This window comes from Anolis sagrei, chromosome 4, assembly GCF_037176765.1.
Source record: "Anolis sagrei isolate rAnoSag1 chromosome 4, rAnoSag1.mat, whole genome shotgun sequence".
NCBI lineage: Eukaryota > Metazoa > Chordata > Lepidosauria > Squamata > Dactyloidae > Anolis > Anolis sagrei.
This window is the reverse complement of record NC_090024.1, coordinates 132,660,671-132,673,037: the sequence shown is the minus strand read 5'-3', so window position 1 is coordinate 132,673,037 and position 12,367 is coordinate 132,660,671. Positions and strand designations below refer to the sequence as shown.

Below are 12,367 nucleotides of genomic sequence, written 5' to 3'. Positions count from 1 at the left end.
GATTTACATAGAACATTAGGTCACCCAAGTTTCAAAGTGTTGTATAAAATGCCAGAGTTTAGTGAAGGCATAAAATTAAAACATTGCACGAAGTTTCTAGATTGCAATGTATGCAAGAAAACTAAAGCACAGTCAGCTCCAATTAGTAAGAAAAGTTTAAGAAATTCAGAAGAAAAGTTTGTTAGTACATGCTGATTTAATCGGACCGTTTCAACCAAGTAAGGGTGGAGCCTGTTATATACTGTGTATATTAGATGACTATTCTTGTTTTTCTTGGTGTTTTTTGTTGAAACAAAAGAGTGAAGTTTTTGAGATTATTAAGAATTGGGTGGCATATGTGAAGAGACAATTTGGAGTAGGAGTAAAGGCTCTCCAAACTGACAGAGGAGGAGAGTTTACCTCACATAGTTTAGAACATTTTCTGAAAAAAGAGGGGATAAAGCACAGACTCACATGTGCTTATCAAAGTGCAGAAAATGGAAAGATAGAAAGACTAGTAAGAAAAGTTCAAACAGTGAAAGATTCTTTGTTAGAAGATTCTGGATTATCCCAAAATCTATGGGGAGAAGCAGTAATGACTGCATGTTATTTAATTAATAGACTCTGGTGTGAGCCTATTCAGAACACTCCTTATTTTATGTTATATGGCAAGAAGCCTCCATTAGGGCATTTAAGGAATTTTGGGACACAGGCATGGGTGTTCATACCCAAACCATTGAGAAGGAAAGGCCAAGATAAAGCCAGGAGATTAACAATGGTTGGCTATGCACAGGGAGCCAAAGCTTGGAGATTTTTAGATAATGAAGGAAACATTGTTATATCAAGATCTGCTAACTTTGCCTGTAGCCAGAATTGGGATAAGATTCATGCTAATCAGGAAGTTTTCTTTCCTATTTCAAAAGAGGAAACTCATGAGCAAGGTAGACAAAACACAAAGCAAGAAAGTGCTGCTACACCTCAACTCATAAGTAAGCCTATAATTAGAAAATTTAAGAGGCCTAGGCCCTCAGATGAGGATGATGAGGTGAATGAAGATCCTGAAGAGGGAACTAGTCAGGAAATTTTACTCAGAAGAAGTGAAAGAACCAGAAAGAAACCTGACAGGTTCACAATACAAAATGTAAGAGTTTGTTTAGTTAATTATGAGCCTCAAAGTTTTGAGGAAATAGAAAGTTTGCCACAAGAAGAGAAAGAAAAATGGTTAGAGGCTATAGATGAAGAGCTGAAAAGCATGGAAAGGTTAAATGTGTGTGAACCTGCAGATTTACCAAGAGGGAGTAATCCTATTGATACAAAATGGATTTTTAAGCAAAAGATTGATGCTAATGGTCAAGTAAGGTACAAAGCGCGTCTTGTTGCTAGAGGGTTTACACAGATTAAGGACATAGATTACACAGAGGTGTATTCGCCCACTGTTAGTCCTAATTCTGTAAGATTGATTTTAACTCTTGCAGCATGTTTGAATTTAAAGGTATATCATTTTGACATAAGTACAGCATATCTGAATGCTACTCTAAAGGAGAATATATATATTGTACCTCCACCAGGTTCAAAGTACAGAGATACCAATACGTATTTTAAACTGAATCGCGCTTTATACGGGCTTGTCTGGAATGATTGTTTAAATGATGTTTTGACCAAAATGGGTTTCCAGAGAAGCAGAGCAGATCCATGTGTGTATGTAAGAAATGTACAACATGATTATCAAGTATTGTTTGTGTATGTTGATGATGTATCATTTTTGGCTGAAACTCAAGCAGAAATTGACAAGTTTGCAGAAGAGTTAGGAAAACATTTTAAGTTAAGAAACCTTGGTCCAATTCAGTATTTTCTTGGTGTACAAATTATGAAAACTGAACAAGGTTTTGTGTTAAGTCAAAAAGGGAAGATAATGCAGATTTTGGAAAAACTAAACATGAAAGAGTGTAAAGGAGTTCAATCACCCATGATTTTAGGTTTTCAAAACGAAGTAGAAAATGCTGAAATATTTAAAGAGAAAGCCTTATACAAGAGCATTATTGGTCAGTTATTGTACATATGTAATTACACCAGAGCAGACATTGCATTTGCTGTGAATTTTCTAAGCAGGTATGCAAGCAACCCAACCATTGCTGCATGGAATGGACTTAAGAGGGTGGCAAGATATTTAAAGCAAACACAAGATTTTTGTTTGGCATTAAGTCCAGATGATTCACTATCTTTGCAGGTATATACAGACAGTGATTTCGGCAACTGTACTGATAGGAAATCGACAACAGGGGTTTTAGTTAAGTTTTCTAATGCTGTAATTGACTGGAAGTCGAAGAAACAGAGTTATGTAGCTTTAAGTTCTAGTGAGGCTGAGTTTGGTGCACTTAGCTTAGCATATACAGAGATTTGTGTAATCAAACAACTGCTTAAAGACTTGCAAATACCTGTTGAAGATCCAACAACAATATATGAGGATAATCAGACATGCATCACAATGGCAACACAGGCCAGAGTAAAACAAAGAAGCAAGCATGTAGATATTAAGTACAGTTGTGTAAGGGATGCAGTGAAAAATGGTGAAATTGATGTGGTATATTGTAATACAAATCTAAATCTAGCTGATGTACTAACTAAGCCACTGAGTGTACAGAAACATCAGAATGTTTTGAATGATTTGGGAATTTTTGAGTGTGCCATGTAATTGTATTATGTATTGTGTTTTCCTCTACACACAAGGAGGAGTGTTACAGTATATGGTTTTGTAAGTCTTGACAAGAATCATCTCTTGAGTATATGTGTGTGTTGAGGAAGAACCACTCCCTGATTAGGATGTATATCAGGTGAAGTTTTCTTGATGCAGGTAGTGGGTGAAATGAAGTAATCAGAGATGGAACTATGCTGCAAGGTTTGCTGGAAAGAAGCAGATTAATGCATTGTTTTGTAAGTTTGTTTTTCCTTCTGCGATGGACAATGATGGACAATGTGTTTTCAAGGCTACTGTGTTTTTCTTTATAAAGCTACATGTATTAACTACTCCAGAGTAAAGACATTTTTCCTTTATACTCTGTGTAATTCAATTTGGGATCTGGAGCTGGGAAGGCTGCTGGGTAGCTTCCATATGAACTAACAATCCGCAACAGAGCTCACCCTGCTCCCCGGATTCAAACCTCCAACCTTTTGATCAGCAAGCTCAGCAGCTCAGCGATTTAACCTGCTGCGCCACCAGGGGGCCCACAATGAAGGAAGTGAAGGGGAAAAGATTTGCTTTTTATATTTAAAACTATGCACGCTAAAACAGCACAAACTACATATCAAGGTAAAAGTACATTCTGCAGTTTGTAGATTAAGAACGTTTACATCACTTGTCTAAAAATTGTATGCCTTGGATTTTTATTGATTTACATAATCATTTCCTATTCTGCTGTTCCTCTGGCAGTTGGAGTTTGAAAAGTCCTTCAAATTAGTGGGAACTATATTGTCTCTTACTAGAAGAGCAACATGCACCTGTGGATCTTGAGGCAAAAACATACACTCCATTATTAAACAACTGCCAATCAGAAATTCTTGCCTAGCTATTGCCAATCACGCTAAATTGTACCAATAGATCTGGATCCTATCTACTGTTAGTCTAAGATAAATGTATGTGAGTTTGAAGGTGTGAAACTCAGTAAAAATAATGTGAATTTCTTTGGAAGCTGAATTTCGGGCTGCAGTTTATGCTCTCCAGTCGAATGAGTTGCTTCCTGAACTGTGAAGAAATGCAAGACACATTACATAACTACCTCACATACAAAGAGGTATGCTGTTTAACAAGGTCACACAGAGTTTTGGAGTCCGGTGTCCTATATATGCAGATGACGCTCAACTCTATTACTCCTTTCCAACTAAAGTCAAGGAAGCTGTTTTGGTCCAAAACCAATGTCTGTCATCAAGAATGGACTGGATGAGGGAAAACTAATCAAAACTTGATCCAGACAAGACAGAGGTGCTTCTGGTCAGTCAGAAGGAAGATCGGAGAATAGGGATTCAGCTTGTGCTAGATGAGGTTACACTTCCCCTGAAGACACTGGCCTGCAATTTAAAGTTAATATTTTGAATTGCAGTCAGCATTGAACCTGCTCAGCATTGGACCTGGAGGCCCAGATGTCTGCAGTTTAAAATATTTAAAATATGTGTGTCAACTGTATTCATTACTTGAGATTCCAGACCTGGCCATGGAGGGACATGCCTTAGTTACATACTGTCTGGATGTGGGGCTGCCTTTGAAGAGTGTGTGGAAACTTCAGCTGGTCCGAAGAGCTGTGGCCAGATTGCTAATTGGAGTTGGCTACAGAGATTGCACAACTCCGCTGTTGCAACAGCTTTACTGGCTGTCAGTCTGTTTCTAGGCACAATTCCAAGTGCTGGTTATGACCTCCAAAACCTTATACTGCTCAGGTTATCTGGAAGATTGTATCTCCTGGTGCAAACCTGCCTGGGCCCTGAAATTGTCACAAGAGGCCCTCCTCTCAGTCCCACCACCAGTGCAGGCTGTCCTCCTTGCTGTTTTTGGGGTGACAGGATAAAACCTTTCTGTTTGGCAAGCTTTTAAAGAAAGATTTTTAAGCGTGAGTTAAGTTATGATGTGTTTTACTGAGTTTAAATAAATTATTGTTTAACTGATTACATGTATGTGCAGCACACCCCCAGAATTCCAAGCCTCCAGACCATCATCACCCCAGGAGATAACTACCAGTTGCGGGCTCATAGGTCTCCTCCATGTGGTCCCCGTCTGCTGGCTCAGTTCGGGCGCCATCTCGGTAGTTGAGCGCATGCTCCAGCTGAAATGTACCAGTGACAGTGCTCATGGCAGCGCAATGGAGGAGACGAGGGGCACCACGAAGAAGACACAAGAAGCTGGGACTGAAAAGCATCCGAGGTGTGGTATGTAGGAACAAAGCTGCAGAGGAAGGAAGGATTGCAGGGTGTTTCAAAACAAGGGACCCCATGTCAAAATATGATGGCAACATGTTACAACTACAGAGAAAGTCACCAATGGTTTAATGAGTTGTTGCATTATCAACTTTTACTAACCATTTGCAGCCAGAAACAAATCTAAAAATAGAGACTATCTACAGGTCCTTGCTCCCCAAACAAAAAGTAGTTTTCTGTCCTCCCGGTGGGTCCAGTAGACCAGTGACTGAGCTCAGCGGGGTCCCTTTAGCGCAGTGGTTATCAACCTTTTCTGACCTGGGACCACTCCCCAACATTAGTACCAAAAGGGTTAGGAATCAGTTTTTGGTCAACTTTAGATTCGGTTTGGTTATTTGGAGTGCTGATTCAGAAAACTGCATTGGATAGACCACATTAGCTCTACTTTCTGATACAGAACATATGCCATCCAGTAGTCACCATTTGCTCACCCAGAGAAAACCATCTATATAAATAAAAATGTAATGTTCATTTGTGGGATTAACATAACTCAAAAACTACTGGACGAACTGACACCAAATTTGGACACAATACACCTATCAGGCCATCACTCACAAAAACACTGAAAAATACAGCGGAAAAGACTAAAAAAATCCAAGAAACAAAATTACATTACAACGCATGCACAAAACCATGTGTGTGTAAACACACATATACACAAATATATATACACACATACAAAACACATATACGCTGTGCCACAGCAACGCATGGCAGGGGATGGCTAGTATTTAATAAGACTTGGCACTATAAGGTTTCGTGAGACCAGTTGATCTCATTCCAACAGTATAGTAACGGTGAGGCCGCAGACCATATTTTAGTTCTTGTGGATGACTGGTGGTCCACAGACCATCATTTGGGAACTAATGCTGTAGCGCTTAGCTCAATCCTGGGCTGGGGGGAAAATGGGCAACAGTAAAACGTTTCTGAACGCCACCTAGATATTTACACAAACTTGTTGGCAACAACATGCAATGTTTAAAAGCATAGAAAACACTTCAGCCATAGGGTTGTTGTAGGTTTTTCGGGCTAAATGGCCATGTTCCAGAAGCATTCTCTCCTGACGTTTCGCCTGCATCTATGACCAGCATCCTCAGAGGTTGTGAAGTCCTCGCAACCTCTGAGGACGCTTGCCATAGATGCAGGCGAAATGTCAGGAGAGAATGCTTTTAGAACATAGCCATATAGCCCAAAAAACCTACAACAACCCAGTGATTCCAGCCATGAAAGCCTCTGACAATACATGTGCAGGTACAGCTGTACCAGGAGCTCCAATTTTGTTTGCTTTGCATTGAATGATTGTTATAGTCCTAAGTTTCAGAGACTCTGCAGATAGGTGGCTTCTTTTGGCTGCAATCATAGGGCAAGCTACCTGTCAATTATAGTTAGGTTCCCTGGTCCCGCCCCCGTTTTGGGTTTTTGGAGGGAATAGGAGCCAGTTTGGGTTCAGTCCACATAGAGAAGCCTTTCGCACAGGACATAAAATGAAGAGCTCCTGTAGAAAGCTTCGTCTTCTATGGCTTGGCCGGGGAAATATACAGCCTACAGCTTGGCCGGGGAGATATACAGCCTTACAGCTCATTTGCGGAGGGACTTCAGTCAACCATCACTGAAACCTGAACTCCTTCTTTTCCCCTGGAAGTCTACAAAGCTCTGATTGGTAAGGGTCTCTCGCGGAAGCCAGACGCAGTTGATACTGGGTGCAAGGGCTCCACGCTAACAGAGGCAAGTACAGACTGCCCAGATTAGAAGTTAAGGATTTCCCCATAAATTAATTACAATTAAGAAGATAGTGCCTGTTCCCAGTGAACAAGATTGCAAGAGCGAATAGACTGTTAAGAACGCTTGAAAGTACCTGTTTGTTCTCATTAATAAAGAACTTTGTTGGACATACTTTAAGCCTCTAAAGACTCTGTTTTAAGGAAATCCAAAGGCCTTTAATCTGAGGCAGCCCCGGCGTCCCGTTGGGCACACAGAATTTATGTCCTGTCTACAGTCATATGCACAGGCCCAGCGTGCGACAGCACAATACACGTCAGCCATACTTTATAAGAAGAGATTATTTAGCAAAGTCTTGTAAGGGGTTGTGTTCGCATTTTTCGGGCGGAAAGGGGTTATGAGTGGAAAAAGTCAAAGAAATTTGCTCTAGATCTTTGCAAGATCTACGAAGACATGTTTCCTTTTGCCAGACCAAAGACAACAGGCCCCTCAAGTGCCTAGCAGTCTGGAAAAAAATTGCAAAACTTGACCCTCAGCCAACTGTCAACTGCAGGAATGCGAGATAAGTGAGCTCCCTGAGGCAGGCAGGCAAGCAGGGGGAAGAGGCATGTAACTGGAGCAAAAACAGTTGCTTTTTAACCCATTCTGTCCTGGCACTCAGGAAGGACTCTCTCTTCTGCTTCCACAAGGCCAACATTTCCTCTTGCCCACAGTTCTTAGGAAAGGCAGAGGTTTGCTTGAAGGGAGAAGACGACCCCACAGGCCAAAGTCAAGGGAGGGCTCAGGGAGGCAGCAGGGAAAGAACTGACTTTGGTGGCTAAACTATGAGGGGGAAAGAACAGAATAAACCATTTTGGGGGAGGGGGGGGCTTAAAAAGTCAAGCAGTGCAAGGATCCCCCTCCCCCCTCGAAAGGACCCAGTTTACCCACTTCTTCTTGCCAGAGGAAGCCTGCTGTAGCCCCTTCCCCTTCTTCCCTTTCCCCTTCCCGAGGAACCACTCACTTTGCAGCTCCACTTGGCGAAGAAAGGCCTCTTCGGTCCTTCTGCTCCCCTATAACGGCCTTTGGACTCCCCCTCGCCTCGCTCGGCCACGCCCCTTCTCCCTCGCGCCCACCCGCGGCACAACAGAGGCGGACTTGGACTTGGACTTGGGGAGGCCCCGCCCACCCCCTTTCACTAGGGGATTTCCCAAAGGGGCCTCGAATCCGCCCCGCCCCTCGATGCCTATTGGTCGGAGCAGGAAGGAAGGGGGCGCGGCCTGTGATTGAGAGTTGCCCAATTTATTTATGTCCTGTGTTTATTTCCCACCTATCTCCTGGAGGATAACATCCTCTTGTCTTGTTGGAAACCAAGACAATTCTGAAGTTTCCTTCACATTTCCGGGCTCAATCTTTCCCCTGAATTAGTGAGAAATGTACTTTTGGGAACTAAAGACTCTGCCATCCAACATACCTCCTACTTTACTGGCTCAGACGTTGTAGGGACTGTCCTTTTGGATTCTTTGCGGGTTTTCGCTGTTCCAAACTCTGGGTCAGGTGGATTTCTACCACCTCATCGCATTGAGATGGGCAAGCATGGGTGACTGTCCCTTTAAGAGTAGAGAAATCGCCCCTCTTATGACGTCAGCCATAAGGAAGGCTGAGTGAAGGAAGAGAGAGGCTTTGGAACTGTGGGGCTGGAGGGAAGTTCTGAGAGTGCCTTGGACAGCAAGAAGGTCAAGCCAGTCCATACTGCAGGAAGTAAAGCCCGACTGCTCATTGGAGGGAAGGATAGTAGAGGCCAAGATGAAGTATTTTGTCCACATCATGAGAAGACGGGAAAGCTTGGAGAAGATAATGATGATGGGGGAAAGTGGAAGGAAAAAGGAAGAGGGGCCAACCAAGGGCAAGATGGATGGATGGTATCCTTGAAGTGACTGGCTTGACTCTGAAGGAGCTGGGGGTGGTGACAGCTGACAGGGAGCTCCGGCGCGGGCTGGTCCACGAGGAAGCGACTGAATGAATAAACAACAACATGTCATCAGTCCAGTCAGGGAGCCACCGGTGGCAGTGGCACAATTGGTTAAACCAGTGGTTCTCAAACTTCCGAATGCCGTGACCCTTTAATTCAGTTCCTCATGTTGTGGTGACCCCCAACCATAAAATTATTTTCATTGCTATTTCACAACTGTAATTTTGCTACTGTTATGCATCGTCATGTAAATATCTGATATAAGGTAAGGTAAGGTTTCCCCCTGACATGAAGTCCAGTCGTGTCTGCTCATCGCCATTTCTAAGCTGAAGAGCCAGCCTTGTCCATAGACACCACATGCTCCAAGGGCATGTGGCCGGCATGACTGCATGGAGCGCCGTTACCTTCCTGCCGGAGCGGTACCTATTCATCTACTCACATTTGCATGTTTTCGAACTGCTAGGTTGGCAGAAGCTGAGGCTGACAGCAGAAGATCACGCCGCTCCCGCTCCCCGGATTCAAACCTGCAACCTTTCGATCAACAAGCTCAGCAGCTCAGCGCTTTAACCCACTGTGCCACCGGGGGGCTCCTAATAGGATGTATTTTCATTCACTGGACCAAATTTGGCACAAATACCCGATATGGCCAAATTTGAATTCCGGTGGGGTTGGGAGATTGTTTTGTCATGTGGGAGTTGTAGTTGCAGTGATTTATAGTTCACCTACAATCAAAGAGCATTCTGAACTCCACCAACAATGGAATTGAACCAGCCTTGGCACACAGAACCAACAGACAATACTGGAAGGGTTTGATGGGCACTGACCTTGGGTTTTAGAGCTGTAGTTCATTTACACCCAGAGAGCACTGGGGACTCTAACAACAATAGATCTGTACCAAACTTGGCACGAATACTCGAAGTTCCCAAATATGAATGCTGGTGGAGTTTGAGAAAAATACACTTTGACATTTGGGAGTTGAAGTTGCTGGGATTTATAGTTCGCCTACAATCAAAAAGCATTCTGAACCCCACCAACAACAGAATTGGGCCAAACTTTCCATGGCTTGAAGGGACTCGTTGGCGCAGGCCTCCCTCCAGCTTCACACACTCTCCCTTGCCCGCACATGCACACCATGCTGCTGTGCTGCGAGCATGCCTGCTCTCCCCTCCTTGCTTAAAGTCTCAGAAGCAGCCCTCCTCTTGGCTGAGAGGCCGGAGGAGCAGAAGATCTTTTGGTGGGAGGATTTGCCATTTGTTTCCAAAAAGGAAGAGATGGACAGATGGAAAGATCTTCAGCCTTCTCTGCAAAGACCATCAGAAATATATGTTTTCTGGTGGTCTTTGGCGACTCCTCTGCAACCCCCTCGCGACCCACCCAGGGGTCCCAACCCCCAGGTTGAGAAACGCTATGTTAAACTCTTGTGCGGGCAGGACTGCTGACCTGAAGGTCAGAGGTTCAAATCTGCAACGGGGTGAGCTCCCACCTGTCTCCATGCAGGGACATGAGAGAAGCTTCCCATGGGATGGGAACACGTCCCCTGGGCAACATCCTTGCAGACAGCCAATTCTCTCACACCAGAAGCGATTTGCAGTTTCTCAAGTCACTCCAGACATGAAAAAAATCAGTCCAGTTTCACATTTTGCCTCCCCATCACATTCACACATAGAAACTTAAGAGCTGGCAATACATTCACCTTTCACAGGATAAGTATTATTTTTTCTTAAATCAGGAGAAACAACAATATCCAAAAAGAAAGAGATCCCTTGCCCTGCCTAAAGCCTCTAACACTAAAGGAGACTGAGACCAGTTTAAAAGCACTTCTTTTTATGGGATCCTATTGTTCATCACCAAACCCCATAGGATACAAGAGACAGTGGTCCAGGTTAAACCCATTGCTTTCCATGGGATCCTATGGTTCTGCATCAAAGCCCAGACAATATAAGAGACTGCTGATGGTTGGGCAAAGAAACAGGATGGGAAATGTGTGGTGGTTCCTATCCCACCTGTTTTTCGCTTGTAAAGATGGGAGGTGTCTATGGACAACGCCGGCTCTTCGGCTTAGAAATGGAGATGAGCACCAACCCTCAGAGTCTTAATGTCAGGGGAAAACTATTACCTTTACAGTGGAAGGGACTTGTTAGGGAGCCAAATACCTTCTTGCTGTGAAGTGCTCTCCTCAGGAACAAGAACAACGCAGATACAGAGCTGTTCTTTCAAATTGGAAGGCTTTTCTTTCTTCAGCAATAGTACAAATACTAACACAGTATTTATACTATGTACAACAAACTTTTCCTCTTCCCTCTTCCTTCTTCATCCACCAAACTCTCTTCCTTCTTCCCACTTCATCCACCAAACTTCCCCCCCTTGTTTTTAAGACCAGCTTCTCCTTTTGCTTTAGGGTGCAACAGCAACAAAAGTCCTGAAGGCAAGCAGTGTTCACAAGCCCTATGATTAGAACATTATGGCTGCCACTTTATGGCCAGTTTCACAACAGGCGCATAGCTCCCAGTTATTTGTATGCCAATAACACCACGACACTACTTTTATGGGGCAGTAAGACAGGATGCGCCTGTGAGACTAACAGTAGATGATAATATTTCCAGGGCAGAAGGCACCAAGGAGCACTGTGGCTTAAGATAAGACTAGACATGAGATGAAAGGATGTTCAACTATGTTGACACACACCGAGGTAAAGGGTAGGAAGGTCTGGAAGTATCCAACACATATTACAAGAACATGAAATGTGAGGAATATGAATCAGGGGAAACTCAATGGAGTAAAACAACATATAGCCTCATCAAACTAACACAGGGTTACTACAATGTATATGCAATGGTATGAGTACTCAGCAACCACACCACAATCACAGTGACACCTGTGGTTAAGCCTGAGACACTGATCCTGTTAGCAGTTAAAGAAATGCTGAGTAACTTACAAATCCTGATATTACCCTGATTAACTTGTATGCTAAATATATCATACATGATTAGATTCCGAGAAAGGAGGCATGAAAATTGGAGGAAGGAACATATAGTCAACTCTCAACATTTGTGCAGGATAGGGATGCTATAAGGATGTCATAAGGAAGAGGGAGCAGGAATGTTTTCTGCTGCTATGGAAACTAGGACTTGGAACAATGAGTTCTCACCACAAGGGAGGAGATTCCACCTGAACATTAGGAAGAACTTCCTGACTGTAAGAGCTGTTCAGCAGTGGAACTCTCTGCCTCACAGGGTGGTGGGAACTCCTTCCTTGGAAGCTTTTAAACAGAGGCTGAATGGCCATCTGTCAAGGATACTTTGATAGTGCTTTTCCTGTACGGCAGGGGGTTGGACCAAATGCCCCAAGTGGTATCTTTCTAACTCTATTATTCTATGATTCTATGACCACATTTGGCACAAATACCCACTATTCCCAAATTTGAATACTGGTGGGTTTGGGGGAGGGTATTGATTTTGTCATTTGGGAGTTGTAGTTGCTGGGATTTATAGTTAACCTACAATCAAAAAGAGCATTCTGGACTCAACCGATAATGGAACTGAACCAAACTTGGCACAAAGAACTTCCATGACCAAGAGAAAATACTGGAAGGGTTTGGTGGCCATTGGCCTTGAGTTTTGGAGTTTACCTACATCCAGAGAACACTGTGGACTCAAACAATGATAGATCTGGACCAAACTTAACAACAACAACAACAACTTTATTTTTATACCCTGCCACCATCTTCCCGAAGGGACTTGGGGCGGCTTACAAGGG

At 43.4% G+C, this 12,367-nt stretch overlaps 1 protein-coding gene across 1 annotated transcript in view; it reads right to left on the bottom strand.

Annotated features, from left to right (window-relative positions):
• ALDH9A1 (aldehyde dehydrogenase 9 family member A1) overlaps positions 1–7,780 on the bottom strand; it is a 33,540-nt gene extending 25,760 nt beyond the window's left edge. Inside the window, exons 1-2 of the mRNA XM_060774300.2 lie at positions 7,664–7,780; positions 4,703–4,909 (exon numbers count right to left, since the gene is read on the bottom strand). Of these exons, the coding sequence (XP_060630283.1) occupies positions 4,703–4,883 (181 nt within the window). The 5' untranslated portion in view covers positions 4,884–4,909; positions 7,664–7,780. The remainder of the gene's footprint in view (positions 1–4,702; positions 4,910–7,663) is intronic.
• Between the last annotated feature and the right edge of the window lie 4,587 nt (positions 7,781–12,367).